Source organism: Cyprinus carpio, chromosome A15, assembly GCF_018340385.1.
Source record: "Cyprinus carpio isolate SPL01 chromosome A15, ASM1834038v1, whole genome shotgun sequence".
In the NCBI taxonomy this organism is placed as follows: domain Eukaryota; kingdom Metazoa; phylum Chordata; class Actinopteri; order Cypriniformes; family Cyprinidae; genus Cyprinus; species Cyprinus carpio.
This window is the reverse complement of record NC_056586.1, coordinates 20,283,968-20,308,395: the sequence shown is the minus strand read 5'-3', so window position 1 is coordinate 20,308,395 and position 24,428 is coordinate 20,283,968. Positions and strand designations below refer to the sequence as shown.

Genomic DNA, 24,428 nt, shown 5'->3' with positions numbered 1-24,428 from the left:
TTTCTCATCAAGACTAACAAAGTTTCTAGGGATGCACGATAAATATCGGCACGATATTAATGCGCATCTCTTCAGTAAAGCAGATTACTGACCACTTAACATCACACTGGCAACCACCAACAACATCCTGGCTGTAATCAGCAGTAAATCTCTACATGTGCGTGCTTTCATGTGGAGTAGCATTTACTACACAGAGCCGTTGTTCACTGACAAGCTGCGCAAAACCACGATCATATTTTACACATGTTTTGCGCAGCTTGTCAGTGAACAACGGCTCTGTGTAGTAAATGCTGCTCCACGTGAAAGCATGCACGTGTAGAGATTTACTGCTGATTACAGAACCGGCTTTACTGACGAGATGCGCATTAAATATTGTGCCGATATTTATCGTGCATCCCTAAAAGTTTCTCATGGAGGTGGAGTGTAGTGTATTTCATCCATTTTTTTTACGTCATTTAGTGCTGTAGGACTGTGATCTTTGGATCTGATTAAGCCTTTAGTCAAACTTTTGATAACTGTAACAGATAGAAGAGATTTATAGGGCTGCCTAGAGGAGCATTTTTTGGGTGCCGGATGTTTTGCTTCTGGAAATCTTTGATTTCACAGTCTTGTTGCTTTTGGCTGTGATATCGAATATTAGCGTGAGTTTTCTGTGTCAAGTCACAGCTGTCTGTCCTCAATTAATTCTAAATAAAGATAAAACCATGACATGAAGAAATACAGAGGATGAGGCAATCTGAAGAATGGGTAATATCAAGCCCGCATGGGTGTTACCTGACACTCCGGCTCTTCTGGGGCTTTTCTTCTCCAACCCCAACAGTGAAGGGTATGCGAAAAGATTTATATGTTTCTCCTTGCTTTTTGAACCCAATTTCTATGAGACTTTGCCATCACGTGACATAAGGCAGTCCATACTTCTTTTTTATGTAGCATTCAGCCTGTTTGACGCTTTTTACAATGGGGGTTATTTCAGGTGGGTGTTATGAGCGAGGGTTTTTGGATGTAGCCGACGGCCATGTGTCAGAACCCTCTCTGTGGTAGCCTCAAAATGACTGATGCCATTTCAGCATGCCATCCCATTGAGTCTCAGAGAGCTTGAGCTTCACAAAAGAAGAGACATCTAACCCTGTGAGGGTCTGGCTGTGCGTTGATGAAGGTGGGGGTGGGTGCCAAAGGTTAAGTGATTGCAGGGCTTTCTCCTTTAATTTGCCCTGAAATCACAGCGCCATGTAAACGAAGCCCTCCTCTCCACACGGGATGAAATATTGCTTTAGATATTGCCCTCTTAACGTCTCAGGTGGCATGATTTAGGTTGTGTAATCCAACCGCTGTCTTAGAGCGATTAACTGCAAGAACTCTATTCATATGAATCAGAGACATTTTTTACAAAAATCCCATGCCGAGATGCTTGTCTCTATAAGAAACAGTCCTTCATGATGACCTGAAAAATTAGTTCCTACACAGGTGTTTGACTAAAGGTTTGTATGGTTCTGATTTACGTCATCAGCATTTATCAAACTGGAGCTTCTTGTTTCATTTTGTTCTGGTTTTTGTCCTGATTTCTCCTTTGCAGTGCAGTGAATTCGACTTTGAGTTTGGCTCTGAGTGCCTACACTTGGCCCTGCAGTACTGTGGCGTGAATGCAAAGCTCATAGAAGGACCCCCAACTTTGTGGAAAGTAAGGAACAAAAGGATTGACTTATTCTTGTCATACGAATTATGTCATACATAGTAGGTCCAGCACTCAGTCTTAGCACAAGTCTAAGCCCACATTAATCCAGATAATTTTGAAAATGCACCTTTTTCTCTACAATACATTACAATGTTTTTGTCCAAGAAAAAAAACATTTAAAAATGCCTTTTTTTGTGTTGTAGTGTGGTCTTGTTTGATATTTGCAAATAAAATGATTGTGCTGGAAGAATAGTGTGAAAATTGTATCATGTCTGGTCTCTATGTATCCTCTCATTAAGCATTTATGAAGCTTTATGCATGCCCAGCAACGTGATTATGGGCAAGCAACTTTTCAGATATTGTTTCGGATATATTCACATAAATGCTTAAATTTGACATGTTCAGGTTTGTTTGTCTTTTTCTACTTAATACCGATAATCTGCTGTAATGGCAAGGTTCGTATTGAATCAGGAAAATGTACAACAGAAGTATATTTACTAGTGGTCTCAGACTTTTGGGCCCCACTGTATGTGTATGTCTATTGCAACAAACAGTAAATCACTCCTAACAGTGAGTACAACCACTAAAACTAACATTCAGCCATATGTGGCACATTTCATTTAAGCACAAGCTGTAATTTGTGCACAGTCCTTTAATGTGATGTTTTATAGCCCTTGTTTTCCTTTTGTAGGTAACATACAAGCGAGATCTAGCAGCTGCGGAGGCTATTATTAAAGGTATTGTGTTTAAGTTGTGCAGTAAAGAAATAAATATTTTGCAGGCCACTGATTTGAGTCATTGCTGGGAATACAGTATTGCCATTCACTGTTGTTATTGCAGACTTGATGTTGTTTGATTATACATTATATCTGGGCAAGTCAAAATAGACACTCTTCCACAGTCAGATCATTGGGCAAAAGCAAACTGTTAGTAACGTGCATGTAAATATACAAAGAGAGATTGTGAACCACAAAGGCTAACTGCCATTTCAAAATGTCTACATGTTGTCTTTTTATATACAAACAATCTTTTTAAGAGAAATTATAAAAATGACTACTTATGGCCTGAAATGGTAAGAGTTGACCCAGCAAAGGGCCAGTTCTCTGGTTTGGAAAGAAATCGAAGAATTGGTCAAAACCTTCCAATTTGCCATAAATGTGTGGTGGTTCAGTTGTATGTGTGCATGATTTTAGTAAAGTTTCCATGCACTCATTTACTAAACACCTTGTTTCTTGAGGAATTTACACATGATTTAATTTTTATTACACACTCTTAGAGTTGCTTCTCCAAACCTGGTTGACAAACAGGGTTAAACTGCAGTGATTACGATTAAATGTACTTATAACTAAGGTTAAATATTTTCATTTTCTCTTCAGAGACCCTGTCGAGGTCTGCATGTATCATCGCAGGAGCTGAGGCAGAAGCCGCTGAGTTGGCTAAAACGCTTCAGAAAAATCTGAACATGGTATGTTAAAGATGACATCCCTCGTCTTACAGTTTAGTTAAAATAGCCTTTGCTTAGATATGTGTTGTGTATTTAGATGTTTGAAGCTGTCTGTCTCCATCTCAACTCCCTTTACCCTAATTTCTTACTCACCCCCTCCAAAAACCAAGCTTTCACCTGTCCTGCAACTGTATGAGGACTAACAGATGGTGAGAACGATAACTTAGCCGTACCAATGGATGTACTTGCTGAAATGGATAAGGTGTCTTGTACAAGTGTGACCACCTTCCCATTTATTCCACACTGGTTTTTGGAGCCGATCCAGCTCGAGACATGTCTTCACGTTGTAGCTCTCGCTGTAGGAGATCCATCTTCCAGTACACCGACAAAAAAGGAAATATGACGTGTTTTATTCAGACTCCTTGCATGCAATGGAAGCCCATCCTCCTTTATAGCTGTTCCAATTCTTCATCAAGCACATGTCTTCTCTTGATAATGTTGCAAACATGAGAGCACCCAGCATACCGTACGCCTGATTGGTTCCAGACGTTGCTGCTCCCCCAGGTGCCGGCTGGGGTCAGTTCTCCCGAGCTGTTCCTGCGACTCGAGGGAGATGAAAGAAAAGGAGGAGATTACAGATGAGGAATCAAATTTGTCCCAGTGCCATTTGCAAATCTAATCCCTATTACAGTGTCTCCATTACAGCGAAGTGAAACTCAAAGTTGGGACCATTCCAGGCATGCAGGTGGTACGATTGGCTCTGGGTACGTTTTTTTGGTTATAAAGGACAACAGAGAGTGATAAGATGATCCTTTTAGCGAGATGTAATAATTACACCCATGAATGCTGCAGATAAGAACCGGAATGGGTTGCCGTCTACTTTCATCAAAGGCTCAAGTTCACTAGGGGCACACTTTTTGCTTGGAAATGGAGGATTAGAGTCCAAGCCCGTGCGCCATAAGGTGCGGATCTCGAATGTGGTATTTCGTGTATGACCGAGAGTGATATTCACATTCCTCAGCTGTGGGATTTCAAGATAATTTAGTACCGAGAGCATGTAGGTAGTGTATATATCATTTTAAGCTACATAAGTAAATCTCACACATGAAAAAATCCACTTTAGATCCATCGGAGACTATAAAATTCCATTGACTACATGTAATCCTGGCATTTCAGTGATACTGCATAACTCTTGACTGTAATGTATTCCTACGTCAACCTCGGATTAAGCCACAACATGAGCTGACACGATTCCCAACACGTAACTGCGGTTACAAATGAACTCCTTGCCCGGAAAAAAACACATTTCTGTTTTTGAATAGTTTACCAATCCCTAAGAATGATCAGAAAGATCGTTTGTTTGTAAATCTGTGGAAATTAAAGCATTACCAGAATTTTTGCATGACCCGTAACGTCTAATCAGGACCAAGTGTGTGGCTTGTTTTTTGGTTTTGGTCATTTTGAAGCACTTATTCTTGCTTCGCCACCATTCAAAAATCCTCATGTAGGCTCAACAGCCCAACCTGGTTCAGATGTCAAAATGATCTCGTAAAACCACAGCTCGGAGTGAGCTGGTTTTCATCTAAAGCCATGGTTGGTTATCTTTCAACAGTGAATAAGTCCTTGCATGTGTTTCCGATAACCATTTCATATTTCCAGTTTTCTCGTCAAGGTCGAGGATGTGCCAAACACTTCTGTTTATTTCATCTCTGTACAAGATATTTGACAAGGCCAGGGACAGGATATGATTTGATATTAGGGCAATAATATGATTTCATATGCAGAGCATCTGTGGTTGTGTTGCTTTTCATGAAAAGGGATGAATCATTTGATCTTAATAAATAAAATTTGTCTGCCGTGATGGTAAGATTGCTTGTTTTATTGAATTTGGGCTCTTTTCTCAGATGGAGACAGACGTCATTCCATGTGCAAAGGAGAGTAATGCGGAGTACCTGTCCAAAACTCAAAACTTCATTCACTTATCTGTATGTCAACGATACATGCATACACAAGTAATTCCATGTTGATGCCAGCATAAATCAGATTTGACTTTTTAATGCATGTTCCTGGTCTTATTGTGAATGACTCATCTGTCACTTTATTGAAAAGAAAAAACAAATGGTCTTTGTAATAATTAATCAAAATATAACTTGATCTCACTCTGAAACACCTTTACTTTTTTCCTGACATTAATAAGTCAGTCTAGTCTAATGGATAGTGTTAACTAATAGCCAGATGGCTTTTTTGCAAAAACAAAATTTCATTTGGATTCATTCTGGTATACACATTACCGTTTATAATTTGGGGTCTTTTGAAAGAAGTCTCTTATACTCACAAAGGCTATGTTTATTTGACCAAAAAAAAAACAAACAACAAAAAAACAGTAATATTGTAAGATATTATTCTAATTTAAAAAAGCGGTTTTATATTTTAATTAGTGCTGGGCAACGATTAATTGCGATTAATCACATCCAAAATAAAAGTTTTTGTTTACATAATATATGTGTGTGTACTGTGTATATTTATTATGTGTATATGTAAATACACACACATGCATGAATATATTTATGTAAAATATATTATGTTTTATATATTAAATATATTTATATATAATATACATTATGTGAATATAAATATATACATCTAAATACATGCAAATATTTTCTAAATATATACTGTATGTGTGTGTATTTTTATATATATATATATATATAAATATATATATGATAAATATACACAACACACACACACACACACACACACATATATATATATATGTATATATATATATATATTATTATGTAAACAGTATATATATATATATATTATTATGTTAGCGATTTGTGATTGTCCAGCACTAATTTTAATATATTTTAAAATGTAATTTTATTCCCGTAATGGCAAAGCTGAATTTTCAGCAACCATTACTCCAATCTTCAGTGTCACCTGATCCCTCAGAAATTGTTCTGATATGCTGATTTATTTATTTATTTTATTTTTTATTTTTTGTAAAAACGTTATGTTAAAATATTTCTAATAAATCCCCATGAGAGGTTCTTTTTAATCTTTTTAAGTATAATCTTATTATACTTGTTCTCAGTAGGATATACAGCCATAATTTAAACATTTTTGCCCCCTCATTAGTTTGGTGTGGCATTAATGTTATTAATGTCTTTTTTTAGACTACTGGATCAAACTTCTTGGGGGTCCTGGAAATGGTGAAACATTTTGAGGACACTGACCACACTCGTTTATACCCAGTAGTTATTGTATGGGTAAGTTTCCACACACAGCCCTTTTCAGTGTTTAGTTTAAAAGATTTTTATATATGTTCCTTGATGTTACTTTAACCAAACATAGCATTCAGTGTGAACACAGAAATATATGAGAAAATTTGATTGTGAAAGGAAAGAGTCTAACCTTAAACTCAATTTGATGTTTCCATCAATGTGGCATAGAAAAACATGATATGCATCAGATCACAGAAGTGCTAAGACTTACTGATAGTATTGGTGGCATATTGTTGATTGTAAATGTTGAAAAAATAATAATAATTTGGAAATAGCCCAATGTTTTAATAAAGTGACATAAATCTTAATAAAGATGTAGCTGGGAATAATCTTACACTAAAATATGATCTTGTCCAGTCCAAACACTTAAGGGGAAATTTCTAATGAGTAAAATCAATAAGAGCTTTTTTTTTTTTTGCTTGTTTGCGGTGTTGGCAGTTGGAAAAAACCCTTGATGTTTTGTTTCGTGGTTCTTGTCCAGCATTTGTACCTCAAAACATATTTGTCTTAATCTCTGGGAACGTCATCACTCTCACCTTGATTCATTTCTTAAATGTGTTTCGAAAGCATAAAATCTGCTCCTGCAGTTTTGATGTCTGAATCCAGGGATCCACACACTAGTGTGGGAATCCAGCCTTCCCAGAATCCATATGTGCTTCCTTTAACATCCCCTCCGAAGGGCTGTTAGATAACCTTTACTCTCCATCATTATGTTTTCACTCGTTGTTTGGATTACACAGATGCTTTGTTCTTATCATCACCACAGATGTCATGATAACACTGTGTGGCTGTGAGAGCGTGTGATTGCGAGTAAAACCTCAAGCCGTGCTTCAAGATTAATTTATAAAGAGCTGTTCAGAGGTTTGCTTGACTTTCTTTACGTTTACATTACATTTGGATCCACTTAAGACACTTTTACATTTCCTGTCAGGCTTTCAGTTACCTTTTTCTTACTTGCAGAGATACTTTGTTATGAAACTATGAAAAAAGCTATTAGAGTCAAGAGTAAACAGCATTTGCCCCATTTATACTAGGCTGTGACCTCTGTTAGAAATATGTTTTCTTAAAGCAGTTTGCAAAATGAGCACAGCCTGTTTTATTTTGTATGGATGCATACAAGCCACATCTTCTTGAAATAGTGATGCAAGCGAACGGAAAAAGAAATTGCATTAATTTAACGGATCGGTGAATGCTGGGTCAGTTGCAATGGAAACTTTTTGCTAAGAGCTAGTTCTTAACGTTTTGCATGGGAGCTCAACCTGTCCAAACACACAGAGAATGCTGAGTGTTTGTTAAAAAGTGAACTTAGAATTAATAGGTCTGCCCCACAGCTATATAGTGTATTCTGCTGTATATTCTAAGTGTTTTTTTTGTTTTTTAAATTGGGAATGTTTAGTTGAATTAAGTGCAGGCTATTATGGTATTACCAAATCTTATATGGATGGATGGAGTCACTGCTGATGATTGGATAAGTATTTTAATGTTTATTAATTACTGTTGATCAGGAATTTGCCATTTTTATTTTAAGTTTAGTTTTTAAGTTGCAGGTAAACAAAAAAATTTATTTCATCTTTTTATTAAATATTTTATTTATTTTTAATGATTTATTTCAGTTATTATTTCAATAATTTAACAACATGTTCACAGTTCTCTGTCAGTTAATGGTCACATGAGATACAGGCAAAGAAAATAAAATCTTTTTTTTTTTAGTAAATGCTTTTATTATTTGTTTTAAGTTTAGAGTAGGGCTGTCAAATGATTAATCACGATTAATCACATCCAAAATAAAAGTTTTGTTTACATAATATATGTGTGTATACTGTGTATATTTATTATGTATATATAAATACACACACATGCATGTATATATTTAAGAAGAATATGTTATGTTTATATATTAAATATATTTATATATAATATAAAATATAAGAATATAAATATATAAATGTAATGTATACATAATAAATATACCCTGTACACATACATATATTATGTAAACAAAACTTTTATTTTGGATGTGATTAATCGTGATTAATCATTTGACAGCCCTAGTTTAGAGTTAATATTTTAATTATTAAACAGCACATTGGCATGTTCACATTTCTCTATTGTCAGTTACTGGTAGAATGATATGCCAGTAAACATAAAATATTTAATCATTTTGCTACATTTTAAAGATTTATTTAATTTTACTTTTGTCATCATTATGCTTTTCTTAAACTTATGAACTCCCTGCTGTTCCCTCAGTTTGTGAAACCTTGCTATAGATAAGTGAAGATGTTTTTTTTTAATTTTTTTTATAATTTTGTTGACAGGTACAGCTGAACATGACAAAGCAGTCTGTCGACAGCCAAAAGACAGACGAGTTAGCAGCCTTCAGGAGTCTGGCCTCTGAAGTCATACAGGGAAATGTTCTGCTCTATGGAATTCAGATTGAACACACCAAGGTAATTTTCTCAATGAGATATCATTATATGTGTTTAAGAGATTTGAAAAATTTTAAATTATAGCTTTGTTTACAAGCTTTATCTGAGCCTGATCTGGCCTGGATAAAAGGTCTAGGAACATCCAAGAGGAACCTCATCTCACTGCTTGTTCAGGAGGTCTAAAACATGTGTCCTATTGAGAATTAATTAAGTCATTGTGGCTCTGGGGGAAAAAAATCATGGAGAGTGATGTGTGAATTTGCCCTGTCTGGCTGCGGCCCCCATTAAAAACGCTCGGACAGCAGAGGGGAGTGACTGTAATATGCGTTCGTCGTGATACAATGCTTATTTTTGTGAGATAGTGGAAGTGCAGATAAAGACCATGCATAAATCACGCTCATAGGTCCTGTAATGATGAGGATAATTCCTCCCAGATGCGCTTATTCATGCTTCACAAAATAGCTGCCAAGACTCGCTTTGTGAATTCTGACCCGTCCAACTACCTTCATGCAGAATGTGATATAAGGTTTTTTCAATTAGAGGTCATGCCTCCTAATTTGGTATTTTATCCAGATCGTTTTTGAGATGCAGTGCAACCGTTGGTGAAACCGTCAGACGTTTTCTGCTGCTAGTCACGCCTGAGGGTTTTTGGATGAGCCAGCGGTTAAATATATAGACTTTCCATTGCCTAATACTATACCAAATTTATTCCACTGGCATCATTCATGGAGTCAAAATCAGGTTTTGATGATCACCACTGGGAAACTTTAAAAGGCTTATATCACAAGCAATATAGTTTTCCTTGATCTTTTAAGATGAAATAACATGATGCATTATGAAAAATACTGTAAATACTGATTTTGGCCATAAATTTGATCTGAACTTCACCTAAGATAAAGCACTGTTGAAGCATTTCACATATAAAGTTATGTTTCTTAAAGGCATGTTAGGAAAAATAAATAGGGTTAAAGAGAGTGTGGTTTTTGCTCACATTGTAAATGGAATGCAGGGTGGAATGCAAATATTATATTAAAATAAATGCATGATATGACTGTTAAAATAGGTAATATAAATAGGTTTCATAATAAAAATTGCCTGATGATGATGGTAATTTGGAAAATGGATTTTAAAATCGATGCTTGTAGAAAATATTGTATTAAAAACTGTACTTTGACATGTATATCATCAGAAATGGTCATTTCTTTTGTCTGCACTAAAGATAGTGTAGTTAAGGGTAGTTCAAGATAACTTGTGGGCGATTTTGTCGCTGTAGTCTTCCAGGATTGTTTGATTAGAATCTTTGGGTTTGTTTTTCCTTGCCAGATGTTTGTACATGTGGAGCACTTAACTTGTGGAGGGTTTGTTGTTTTGAGAACACTGGCATCTGATAAGGATTGGTAAACATCTTCTCATAAATACACATTCAGTCTTCATTAAAAAAAAAGTTTTTTTAAGAACTTTTTTAAAATCTGCTACAAGAGCTTAACATACCTGTGTTATATTTGTTCAGGATTTGACTTCAGTCTTTCAACTCATTTCAGTGAAGCTTAGACCGAACCTCCATGTTATGAACCTCCGGGTTGTTTAAGTATTTCTCGCTAATTGCCCTCCACGTAGATATTGAAGAGATGTTTGCGTGATTCATTGTGTGTAAACAATGACAGGCTTTGTTAAACAAATTATTTCTTTCAGTCTTTTCACAGTTTGTTTGTAATATGCAAAGTTTTCCTTATTAAATCCAGACTGAGGTAAGCATGACGGCAACAGCCACACAGCAGCTTTGTACTGTAAATGTAATGAAGTAATGACATGAATAAACTAGATAGATAGATAGATAGATAGATAGATAGACAGACAGACAGACAGACAGATAGATAGACAGACAGATAGATAGATAGACAGACAGATGCTCACCAAGGCTGCATTTATTTGATCAAGTAAACAGGGATATTGTGAAATATTATTATTAATAATTTTCAGCAAATTTTAATTTTTTGGTGAACTATTCTTTTAAAGTCAATATTAGATCTAGGGCTGCACGATTATGACAGAAATCAAAATTGTTGATTATTCCCTTGAAATTGTAATTGGAATTATTAATTACGATTATCACAATTTAAATTGAATGACGTTTATACCATTGTTTGCTGCAACTGCATGCCATATTTTTATATGAAAATAAACAAGCTGAAAACACTCTAACTGAAAAACTTTTAGTGCTTTTCTATAGTATTAAGCCTCAAATGTCAACTACACATCGGATTGGTTTCTTCTTTAAATTATAAAAAAGAGAAAATATGAATGGTATTATAATGTTATACTAAAACTAAAATTTAAATAATGGGAAAAAAACCCCATCTTAATCATGCAGAATAACATGTGGACTTTGAACAATTAATTGCCGCTTTGAACGATTGCATAAATGTGGCATCCATAATTGTAATCGTGATTAGAAATTTGATTAATTGCGCACCCCTAATTACAACAACCAATTACATGTCCATATTAGTTATTTCAAAGGTCCTTATAGCCTAAACCAGCAACATAACCAAAACCCACAATGAGACTTAGCAAATAAATATAGTAAACAAAAATATTTCCATGTTTTTGCCACAAAATTACATTTAATTATATATGGAAAGCACATAGCCTACTCTCTTTCTCCCGCTCTCTCTCCCATTCAAACGCATGCATATAGGCCTACTACTGACACATACATGCGCACAGAAATGTGTTGTTAACGATGCTCTGAAGATTTTATCAGTAAAATAGTTTAGCAACTTAAAAGCTGCATGACATATCTCACTAGCGAAGTAATAACAGCGCTGTTGCTGGAGCAGATGAACTTACAGCTTCGCTATTAGAGAAGCTGCTGCCGAACACTGTTAAGAGACACACAGACTCAGGTAATTCACACACGCTTAATCACTCTCTCTCTCTCTCTTTCTCTAATAACTTAATTATTAACTGCATTAGTTTCAAGCCTCTGTTACTAGGTCTAAAATTGTAGTATAAGTGGAAATATTGACTCCGATCCATTTAATTATTAGAAAATAATGCACACTTCGTGTCACATTGTGGCCGCATCACCACCTTGGGTGTGCATTATTGTCTAATAGTTCAATGGCCCGTCGTCAGTTATTCCTTACTTAAACTTAGTTTATTCCAGTGATGTGAAAGCTATATATTCAGCAATATCCTATAGTTTCTAATATCCTGCTGTGGTCCTCAAAAAACATTTCTTATTAATATCAATGTTGAAACAGTTTCGCCACTTAATATTTTTGTGGAAACCATTACATTTTTTTTTTTCAGGATTCTTCAGTGAATTGAATGGCATTTAATTTATTATAAAACATAATCTTTTGTAAGATTACAAATATATTTACTGTCACCTTTGATCGATTTAATTTGTCCTTGCTGAATAAAAGTATTAATGTTTTTCTAAAGAAAACACTGAACCCAAACTTTTGATCACTAGGCAGTCTTTATGGTCCGTGTACTTTTGCGTCCATTCTTTTTTAGTTTTTTAACCCAGAAATGAAATACGGAAAATGCAGTTTTGCCTTAATGGTTCAAACAAAAACAAAAGCACCTATAGAGGCTACTATAAACATACAAACTTGAAATATTAGAATTCAACAAAAGTGATCAAAGATATCAAAATGCTGTAAAAATTAATAATAAGATATACCACATTGTTATGTTATGTTAATATGTACGGTTCTATATTTTGGTTTTCAACATAGCATTTAAAAATACAACAACCGTTCTTTCTTTTTTTTTTCTTTTTTTCATCATGTTTAAAAAAAAAAAATGAATGGACTCAAAAGTACACGGGCCCTTTATAATAACTATTTCACATATGTGCCTTATTGTCAGTAAGGTGATCTGACGGTGTGATAAAGGTCATTTCTGGCCCTTTCAGTGCATGGCCAATGAGTGACAAGAAGTGTCACAGGATCTCCTTCACACACAGGGCCTGGTGGCCCTTCATGCGCTGAAAAGGCTTGTCACAATGATATATAGCCTCTAATCCCTCCTGTGAGAGCCCAGCAGTTTACCCGCCTCTCACTTCCTTCTCCTCAAAGCATCCAGCTGAGGAATCTAAACCTGAGAGGAGATTAGCTGTTCCTTAGAAAAGAGAAAGAGACTCTCTTACCTGCCCAGATCCACTCGTTTTTGAAACTGGATGCCTGGTTTAGCCCATCTTGAGGTTTACAATACAGCTTTACTGGCACTGAAGCCTTGAGATGCAGTTTTTAGATGTTTTTTTTTTTTTAGGCAAATAATGAGTAACATTTTCTGAAGATTAATGATGTTTTGGGTATCTGCAGGTTTCTATAGGAGTCAGTACAGTGCTATGATGATTGAGGGACCACAAAAAGGTATCAGATCCTTAAATCCCTCGAAAATAACCCCTGCTAAAATGATGTCAGGGTGGTGTGTACCTCAGCGTCTTGTTTTATACTCATCTGCCTTTGACAGCACAAATGTATTTGGCCATACTCTCCGCTTAGTGTCAGATTTAAGTTCCAGTAGTCATTTCTCATTCTCAAAATATTCCCCTTCTCTCAGTGTCGTATTGTTTTTACGTTTTCCTCACTTCAGCTGGCACAAATGCACTGCGGGAGGAAAAGTCAAAAAAGTCTGTTTTTTTTTCTTTCTTTTTCTTGTCTGGTCTTGAAAGATCCCTGCTGACAACTCCAGGCCAGAACACTTCTCCTTTGATATTGTACCACAGTGTTAAACTAAAATATATGTACTGTGGCAGCATGTGTTGGGTATTCTTGATATTTAATACTAATGATGCATTGAAATTGGAAATCAGCCTTTATTTGGAATAACGGTAACACTTTACAAGGTTCATTAGTTAACATTAGTGAACTACTTCAGTTAACATGAATTAAGAATGAACAACACTTCTACAGCATTTATTAATCTTAATGTTAATTTCAACATCTACTAATGCATTATTAAAATCAAAAGTTGTGCTTGTTAACATTAGTTAATCCACTGTGAATTGACAAACTGACAATGAATGACTGTATTTTTATTAACTAGCATTAATAAAGATGAATAAATACTTTAATAAATGTATTGCTCATTGTTTATTCATTTCATTTAATACATTAACTAAGGGATTATGTACATCCAGCCGGTCGTTATTGTATCACCCTGAAGGGGGTTATTCTGTGATAACAACCGGCTGGATGTACATTATCCTGCTTACTACACGGCTACTTGCCACATAAATAAATAATTAGACACAAAATATTGATTTGAGTTTAAATATTTGAATGCAGAGCTTCTGTGAAGAAAGCAGTTGCTAGCAAGTGGCAAGTTCAAACTAGACAGACATTTAAGGGAAATGGTACAGTCATACCACTTATTACACAACATTTCACCACATAAATAATTATGGCAATAAAATATATTGATTTATGACAAAACTATTTTAAAATCTTACCAGTATGTTAGTTATCTTATAATCCATAACACTGTACAATACTTTTGTCGCAAAATGGCAGCAGCTGCGTTTGTATGAAACTAGAGCGCGCGTCCTAGATACCAGGGTGACATAATTAAATAATTAATTTTAGTATTATATGAGCTGAACAAACGCAAATCTTCCGTGAAGAAAAACTGTTCCTAGCAAGAATATAGCACCGACTTCAGTTACCCGGATGAGCCTGTGTTAGCAGCTTTTACCGGTTATTATCGAGAGATAACATACCTCGGAATGTCACGACTGACCAATTAGAATCAAGTATTCCACAGAGCCGTGTAATAACTAACATTAACTAATTGAACCTTATTGTAAAGTGTTTCCAGAATAACTACAGTACATATCAGTCCTAGTAATGTTATGATATTTTTTTTTGTAAGTAATATGTAAATATGTAAGTTATTACACTAACATTCTTTAATTGGTTTGATTAAAAAAAAATAATAATAAAAACAAAGATAGAGAGAGAGAGAGAGAAACTTTTGTAATTGTGCATATGTCAGCACTGGTCGATGTTTTGACTTGAAAAAAAAAAAATACAAATTTGCTGAAAATGTACTCACCCTCAAGCCAGCCAAGATATAGATGAGTTTGTTTCTTGGAGAAATTTTATGTTAAATCTGTTGCTCACGAGTGGATCAACTGCAGTGAATGGGTGCCGTCAGAATGAGAGTCCAAACAGCTGATAAAAACATCAGAATAATCCACAATTATTCCACATGACTCTAGTCCATTAATTAACATCTTTTCAAGTGAAGAAGCTGCATGTTGAAGCAACAGTTTAAAGTTAAAATGCCTTAATGATGAATGATTCCTAGAAACACACAGCTTTTCACTTGATAGATAAGAGTCGTATGGGTTACTTGTGGATTATTGTGATGTTTTTATCAGCTGTTTGGACTCTCATTCTGACGGCACCCATTCACTGCAGAGGATCCACTGTTGAGCAAGTGATATAATGCTAAATTTTATCAAAATCTGTTGCAATAAAGAAACAAACTTCAGTACATCTTGGATGACCTGCAGGTGAGTAAATTTTCAGCAAATGTTTATTTTTAGGTAAACTATTCCTTCAAAACAAACTCACTCCTACAGAGATCCTGAAAGTTTTCACATATACTCTTGTAATGTGCAGAAAACAGTGCACAGTGACCCTAAAATAATTCTAAAACTGATTTTTAGGGAACATTAGCACATTTATACTCATGATGTTGTACAAAAGTTGTTGGTTAGTGTCTGTTTTTGCTAAATTTGAGGTTTCTGTTTGAGATTTCTGACCTACATAAGTTTCTCTCTCCAATGATTTTAGGACATTTTTGGACATTTACGTGACCAAAATTTTTGTGCATTACCATGTAATGCCTTGAGTGCTTCAGATGCATGCTGGCGTGTGTTATCGTAGACTGTAACCCACTGAATCTGTTTATTTAGCATTGATTTGTCAGATTATATGAGCCATTTATACGCTCAAGATGCTGCATATGCATGCAAACACTCATAGTGAGATAACATTCCAACCAAGAACATTCACAAACAAATTAGATCAGAAATTAAAGGCTGATTCTTACCAGGGGCAACCAAATGGGTTTGTAAATATTCAATCAGTAAAAGGCTGTGGTGGTGTGTTCTGCCCCATGCAGCCTGTCCACGGCAGAACACTTGTTTTAGATTTGAGGCGACCACCCACTGTCAGGTATTGAATGTCCACTGTGCAGTAATCTTGTTTTGAGCTCAGGGGTTTTTCAGGATTTAGTATGAGCCTTGTTGGGTTGAAATGTTTGAACTGGTTCTCCTCTGACTTGAATCTTTTTTAAAAAAGTCCTTTTTTCTTTTCTTGGTGGCAAGTCGTTGATGAACACAATCTTTTGAGTGAGCTTTATCTTTCCTACACTGGAAACCATTAACTGCACCATATATGTTAAATATACAGTGGTGTCCAGAAGTTTATACCACATATATCCTGTTATATTTAAAGTCTAATTTAAGCCTGGTATTTAAATCATAATGGATAACTTGTGGAGGTTGTGTCAACAGATGTCAGTAAAGCAAATCCTATATTTCTGTTGCATGCCAATCAAAACTTTAGGAAGATAACAAAAACAAGACAAACAAAAATATGTATAATTATAAAATTGGACTTGTAAGATTTTTTTTTAAATGTTTTAAACAAGTCTCTTATGCTCACCAAAAATATAGTAAAACCGTAATATTGTAAAATATTGCAAATTTTTTTATTTTCTATTTTTTCTATTTTTTAAAATATGTAATTCATTCCTGTGATGGCTAAGCTCGATTTTCTGCATCATTACTCCAGACTTCAGTGTCACATGATACTTCAGAAATCATTCTAACATGCTGATTTGGTGCTTAAGAAACATTCCTTTTATAATTGTCAATGTTGAATACAGTTGCGCTGCTTCATATTTCTGTGGAAACCATGATACATTTCAGGATTATTTGATTAATAGAAAGCTAAATAAAAAAAAAGCAGCATTTATTTTAAACAGAAATCTTTACTGTCCTTACATCCTTGCAATATAAAAATATTAATTTCTTTAAAAACATCTTACTAATCCCAAACATTTGAGGGCTCATATACATAAACCCCTAGAATTCATATTTACATATATATAAAATAAGAAAAGGTTTATATATAACCCCCAGATGTTATAATAAAAATAGAAAATATTTCAATATACTCTTAAAACTTTTAAATGCTTAAAATTGAGTATTGCACCACACATACACACACACACACACACACACACACACACACACACACACACATATATATATATATATATATATATATATAAAACCATGAAGTTCCTTGTATGAAATATATTATCTGGCTATTTAGGAGTAGTCCATGATGCGAAGAGGGCACAACTTTTTTTTGTTAATTTCTTTTTTTTTTTTTGTATGTGGGCAGAGGGGTATTTATGTTGCATCTGTATAAACAATGCAGGAGATCTCCATTGGAGGGTGGTTTGTTTTCCGCTAAGCAATTTCGCAGTCTCTCACACTTTCACCTTTACTCTTCTGCAAATGACGACTGTTTAGTCTATGGTAATTCTTGTTTGGACAGCTTGGTAACAAATGCAGACAGTCTTTTGTTTGATGGAAAGGTGAAATATTTACGTGATAAGGCTTGTTCCTTATGCATCAAGACAAGGTGCGGGTATTTGGTGATGGGTGAGTTTAGAGATGGAAAAAAAGGATGTGGAAACTGAAATGCAGTTTTTTCGCTAAAGGAAATAACATACATGACCCAGGTTGATCCCTCGCTAGACCTTTCTGTGTATGTCACAATTGTAATGAGGGGAAATCAAGAGGTTTTGTTGTTAACAGCAGATGTTTAGTTTCTGCATGTGGGCCTTCATGACATATTTCGCCATTTTCAACAGATCTGTCAGTGTAAGGAAGCATTGTGGTCTATCATTGTTTAGGAACATATCTGTCGCCAGGTCAAGTACAAACAGAGAAATCACTCCCTCTGACTTGTTGAAATAGAGCAGTATTCACAGGTATGGAAACAAAGCTCCCTGTATTTTCTTCACCCTGTTCCCGTGAATGTGGTGGGTTACGCCCGAGGCTCTTCTACCAAAAAAAAAAAAAAAAAAAAAGGAAGAGAGAGATCCAGAAAGACAGTTCACTGAGGAAACCTGTTTAAGACATGAGAAACTATAGACGCCATTCTCCTTGTAACCGCACAACGGAAACCATTATTACTTTGATTTTCTTTCAGTGTACCTTGACTTGTTTATCTGAGCAGTTCCTGAGTCAATATTGGGTTATGCAGTGCTTCAATAGGAATGTGGATGTGTTCCCCAATTTAAGAGAAGAGATAATGACGCTCAGATCCTTTTAAAATGAGGTGAGACTGAATGAGAATCATGGGGTCGTGTTGAGGACACATTTTTTAATGCACAAAGACACATCTGTCCTTTTTTAAGGTATTTGTGCTGGTGGTACAATTTGAAAAATCAGTGGACTGAATCATCTTTCACCTGTTTTCTTCGTAATAAGCTGGTAATAGAAGAGATTAACAACTGTCAAGTGTTCCTAAAACTGTAAGCCAGTGTATGATTTTCAGTCGAAACTATTTTGGCTTTCATTATTAAACTGACATTTCCTGCACATTAAGTTCATAGTACAGAGTTAGTCAATTGCTGGCTTTCTCCTGTTGACATTAGATGGCACTTTCCATGACTTTCCATTGAACTCTGCTTTGCCTGTTTTTTTTTTGTTTTTTTGTTTTTTTTTAAGCATTAAAGCAAGTGCATGTTTATAAATAACCACAATTATTATATCAAAATTTGATTATTTCTAAATTTATCAGTGAAACTACATGTTATATTGATTTAAGGATTTTTTAATTAAATAAAATAGAAAATGTTAATTTACATATGTAACTAAAACTGAAATAATTTATATATATATATATATATATATATATATATATATATATATATATATATATTTAAAGAATGAAAAATGTTAATTAATTTATTGAAAATATAAATATTAATGCAGTTCTTTTCACTGACTGTTTAAAGACAGAGTTTCAGGCTCTGCTTTGTACGCTGCTCATGGAAAGATTAAAAAGCTTAAAATTTAAGATGAAAGATTACATTTTAGATGTATTGTGCCAAAAACTGAAAATTGATCCATTTATTGATTCATACATTTGCATGGTCGTTGCTATTTTCCTACCCAAAAACCGGCCTACCCAGTTCAATTAAAAACTCACAGAGAGTCCCTCTTGACCTGCGGTTATTCGCTAAGCTGGTCTACTATTAAAAATGGAACTTTGGATACAGTTACAGTTGAGGAAGGTGAACCGCAGAGTTCAGCTCCATATCACATCTCTGAAGTTGACAGTAACTTGGGCTCAATGTCTCTATCAAGCTCTTTGCCTCTGGCTGTCGTATGATTGGCAGTCTGGAGGGACATTCAGGAACTGGCTCTATTATAATTTCCCAAAAGGAATGCACGGTCAGAATAAGAAATGTAATACCATGTTTCAAAGCGACCCAGAGTCTGCATGGGTTTTAATGGGAGAATAAGACATTTGCCATTAAGATGCATTTTAATGTAACATAGAGTGTTTAATTGTGCTGTTTACTGTTTAATTAGCATCACCAGTTAATTAGTCTGTCACTTTTGGTCAGCTTTTGGTCCAAAACTTTCACTTTCTGCTGCCTCCTTATGGTGGACACTTTATTGCTTAAAAATTATTACTTGAAATTCACTTTGGCTGAAAGTGTCGTGGTAAAATTCTAGTACTTGTTTTGATCTGGCTTCAGCACTGTGACTAAGTATTCTTTCCAGTTTAGCTGGCATTAAAGGTTTTCAAAACCTTCATGAAGGTCGTTATAGAGACACGCTGGCAGGCCTGTAGTGGAATAAGTCTCACTTGATGCCTGGAAAGAATAAGACTAAAAGGGTGCAAATTGTCATTGTTAATTTCCTAATTGCTGAGGCCCCATCTTCAAAGAGCCCGTAGGTGTGAGGCGCACTGCTCCGTGCTGCTGGAAAGGCTGTCTGGATCTGCAGGATTTTCAAGGACAGATAATGAACGACTCACTGTGTGGTCCACTGCTGTAAATGCTTTTTATCTTACTACTTTACGAGTCAGTTTTCCTTTGAATTTTAAGAAAAAAAAGGTGTTTTGTATAGTTTAAGTAATTGCTGAACAGTACCAGGATATGTAATATACATTGGAACTTACTTTTCTCTTATATTACATGGAAAATGCCTATATAATAATGATTTCACAAACATCTTGGTGTGTTAAAAGGCATTCAAAGCTCCAGTCAAGTGGCTCTCTCGGGGGAAGCCAAGGCCAAGTAGAGAGATTTTCATTAGTTCTGCCAATTTCAGGTTAAAATGGGTTTGAATGGCCTTTTTACATCATTGGAAGAGTTTTCCACCAATGGGACCATCATTAGGGGGAACTAATGAAAGAAAAGAAGGGATTTTACAATGGAAAGAAAGCGGCTACATGTCTTGTGTCCATGATTCTGATTTGATTTGTCTGTTCAAAGATTTTCTTCTTTTCTATTCAATTACCATTGTAAGATTACAAACATTCCCTCTATTGTTGTTTTTGTGCTTTCCTTCTTTCTTTCCAGTAACAGAGCTTTCTTGGATAATGTTCTGAATTACCTAAGTGATCTATTGTATTTCATTGTCATCAGTATTAAGATTACAAGAGATATTGGGAGATTAGTGAGGTGCATATGATACAAATATTTTTTTATTTTCTATTAAAAGAGCTTTGATCTCTTGGCTTGGGAAGAAAGTTTTCTGTAGCGCACAGTTAGGAGTGTAGTAAACAGCATCTCGACCTCATCCACTTCCTTCAGGAGAGGTGAATTAGGCTGGCTTGGAGACACTGTAAATGTTTTATCCATCCCATAAAAGCCTGGAAAAGATACTGGAGCTCTTGGAAACTCTTCCATCTGAGACTTCAAGAAATTAAAAGTCCAAGTGTCGAGTTTCCTGTTCCATGTGTGCTTTTAAGTGTTGGCCATGACACTGAGACAGAATAGAACTCATTAGTAAGCTTTCTGCTGTCAGGAATGGAAAAGTGATGTAATATTATGACAAATCATAGTGGTTACCTTTATATTTAATCATTTAACATATCTATATTTAGCATTGTAATCCTTTAAACACAATGTCTTTTTTCCACAAGTGAAGTGTACCACAAATTTTTTTTTTTTTTACTTTGACCAACTTCCTTGGACCACAGGGACAGGTAATCATCAAAATAAAAAATGTAATAACATACATTGCAGATATAGCATTTTAATGCATATTTTCAACCATTGAATCAGTCACCTAACCCCAGTTTACTCCAGTGTGATGTCTCTAAATGAATGCATTATATTTTTACCCACTAGATTTTAATTTAAAATAGATTGAGCTTAGCATTTTTATCCTTTTTATGGACTTTTGATGGTTTTTCTAGACCACAACACACTTTAGAGTAAGATAAATGTTCGTTTAGTGTTGACTCAAACTCAACAGTATTATTATCTTGTTTTTCCCCACACATGTCACTGTAGTTTTTCATTATGTCATGGCAGCTCAAATAAGTTCCAGCCAAGAAATAAGTTGTTGATCTGCTGCTTTCTTATTACATGTGAGCCATATTTTGCTACTGACTGGAAACATGAGACTTAGGCAGGCTTAAACCTTTGATCCTCGTTGGTGATCTTCTGTAGAGAAAAGAAAAATGCCCATATATTATTTTCCCAGTAGGACTGTCGTGTCACACCAATAACAAAACAGGCCACATGAGTAATGTTGTCATTAGCTGTGGTAAAGTAGGCGAGCTTTTCTGCGTTTGTAAATATTCCACAAACACTGTGCTATTTTCCGTGAACCCTAGTTTTATATGTGGGTGGCAATCAGATTGGGGGCATTTGTTCTTCATTTCTTGACTAAACAAATACACGGAGGTCATTCTTCATTGGTTTAGACCTTATTACAGAGTGTTATCTGATGATACGTTGATACAGGAATCTGTGCCATAAACTTTCTTGCTTTATTTGAGTTGTGTGTGAAATCTGTCTGTGAAGTAGCTGTCATTAGGAGGACTTCAGTTGACCGCTTGCAGATGTTTTGGCTCCTTACGCAGAGTTTTGTACCCATAATTAAGTAAGGGAACAGTGATTCTATTACTCAAGGAAAAACAGGGAGCCACCCTTCGTTTTGCTCCTTTTTTGTTATTTTCTTTTTCAAATTGCCTCCAAATGAAGATTAAAAAACACTGCACATTGCAGAGCTGCTGAAGTTCAGGAGCTGCTGCAATATGGCCATTAGTCATGATTTAGTTTTTTTTTTTTCCACAAATTTTCTTAATCACTAGATTTTAGCTTATTTCATCCTCATGCTTACAAATTGAATCCTGAGGAGTTAACTGTGGAAAATATGTGTCATGACACTCAGAGTTTAATCCATGGATTTGAGGATTTGGAAGTGAGCGTGGTAGAAAACGGCTACTGTGAAAAATAGAAAAGAGTGACACGTTTAAAGTAGTAACAGCTGTGAAAATCAATAAGTTGAAAGTTGATCGATAGATCTATAGACAGACAGACAGACACCTACACACACCCCAAGTGGCACATTTTGAGTTAAGTTGAGTTTTGTTAATTATTTTTCTAAATTATGTGAGAAAATACACATCACTTTACGGTAATATGAAACATTCTTGAACAGATTTTGATAAAACCAAGATTTAATTATATTATTTATTCAATACAATTAATAATAAATCAAATATATATATATATAGTGCAATTTAAGATAGATTTTTCTAAATGAATGTGTTAGAAATTACACATCACTTTTAAGGTAATCTGAAACAAACCAGAAAGGAAGTTGTTAAAGAAAACCAAGGTTTCGGTCCAACATCCGCTGAAAAGTGCAGATCTTCTTGTTCTAATGCGGTTTGTACATCTGAACACAGTCCAGTGAGATGAGAAGACCAGGAGAGTTGTGCAGCAATTAATCACTGATGCAAAAGCAAATAAAGACTTGGTGGGATGAGCATATTAAGAGAACAGACCCCAAAATCCTAGACAAAAGACATGAAAACAAAACCTGAAACCCTGTGAGCACAATAAGGAACCTGCCTTTTTTTTTTCTTCTTTGGCTGCCAAATTTCATGGGAGGTAAATAGTCAAGAATGTTACATCTGATGATGAGAAATCTGGGGAAAAAGCACAGGTCCACTCGCATTTGATTGTTTGATTGTATATTCAAGTGTTTATATATATATATATATATATATATATATATATATATATATATATATATATATATATATATATGTATATATATATATGTATATATATATATATATGTATATATATATATGTATATATATATATATATATATGTATATATATATATATATAATATATATATATATATATATATATATATATGTATATATGTATAAATATATGTGTGTGTGTGTGTGTGTGTGTTCCTTCAGGTGCCAGAGCAGTGGGAGAGATCTGTGGAGAGACTCACTCAAATCACTGTCGCTCTCATCAGAGACAGAAACGCTGCTCTCACTGGGCAGCTGCTTCATGTCTGAAACTAAAGCATGAGAAGATGCATTTAAGTAGACATCCAGGATGAGCCTGTGGACTCACAAAGAGAGAAGAATGGAATCTCAAAGGTCAAAGGACATTTGCAAATGAAGATATTTCAGCATACACTAAACTACAGACAGTGAGAGTGATGGCAAACAATCCAAACAGTCATTGTTTGGATCAAATCAACTCGATTCCCAGGTAATTGGCCTGGTTTGTTCACAAATACACACAAGCACAAACACACAACTCTCTGAATCCTTACATATATTTGTTTGTAAAAATACATATATTTTAATAAAACAGATAAAAAATAACTGTATCTCTGTTTTAGCTTTTGTTAATTTTTTTTTTAGCTTACTTCTAGCTCAACTTTAGGAGCTTAATCTCATCATTGAAAACATGGTCTCACATGTACAGTAGACCATCTCTATATGTAATGAAATGCTGACATCTTGTGGAGGGGTATGAAAATGTGCTGTAGTGTATCACAGTTGTCGGTTGTAATGAATTTGACATTATAACTTGAAATCCTTTTAGTAAACTGTTTAGTGAATGTTTCTTTAGTTTAAATGTTAAAATATTTGTAATTTTTGTGATCAAGTTTTGTTTACTGTATTTTTTATATACATACACGCTACTGTCAGAAAGTTTGTGGTCAGTAAGTGTTAGTGTTTTTTAATGAAATTGATACTTTTATTCAGCAAGGATTACTTGGATCAAAAGTGACAAAGATTATATTTATATTTCAAATTCTGTTCTAAACATTCCATTCATCAAAGAATTCTAAAAAGTAAAACATAATTAAAATTTTCAATTTTCACAAAAATGTTAAGCAGCACACAGTTGACAATAATTTCTTGAGCAGCAAATCAACATATTATAATCATTTCTGAAGGATCATGTGACACTGAAGACTGGAGTAATACATATGTATTTCAAATTTAAATACATTTAATTTTCCCCCTAAA

At 34.8% G+C, this 24,428-nt stretch overlaps 1 protein-coding gene across 4 annotated transcripts in view; it reads left to right on the top strand.

Annotated features, from left to right (window-relative positions):
- LOC109079886 (D-ribitol-5-phosphate cytidylyltransferase-like) overlaps positions 1-23,774 on the top strand; it is a 31,093-nt gene extending 7,319 nt beyond the window's left edge. The window contains exons 4-12 of one of the 4 annotated variants that reach the window (XM_042771459.1): positions 1,574-1,678; positions 2,364-2,409; positions 3,049-3,137; positions 3,808-3,880; positions 3,969-4,078; positions 5,021-5,128; positions 6,299-6,391; positions 8,722-8,853; positions 23,355-23,774. In XM_042771459.1, coding sequence (XP_042627393.1) covers positions 1,574-1,678; positions 2,364-2,409; positions 3,049-3,137; positions 3,808-3,880; positions 3,969-4,078; positions 5,021-5,128; positions 6,299-6,391; positions 8,722-8,853; positions 23,355-23,459 — 861 coding nt within the window. In that variant the 3' untranslated portion in view covers positions 23,460-23,774. The remainder of the gene's footprint in view (positions 1-1,573; positions 1,679-2,363; positions 2,410-3,048; positions 3,138-3,807; positions 3,881-3,968; positions 4,079-5,020; positions 5,129-6,298; positions 6,392-8,721; positions 8,854-23,354) is intronic. The other 3 variants (XM_042771460.1, XM_042771461.1, XM_042771462.1) reach the window with 3 other exon arrangements.
- Positions 23,775-24,428: the final 654 nt, after the last annotated feature.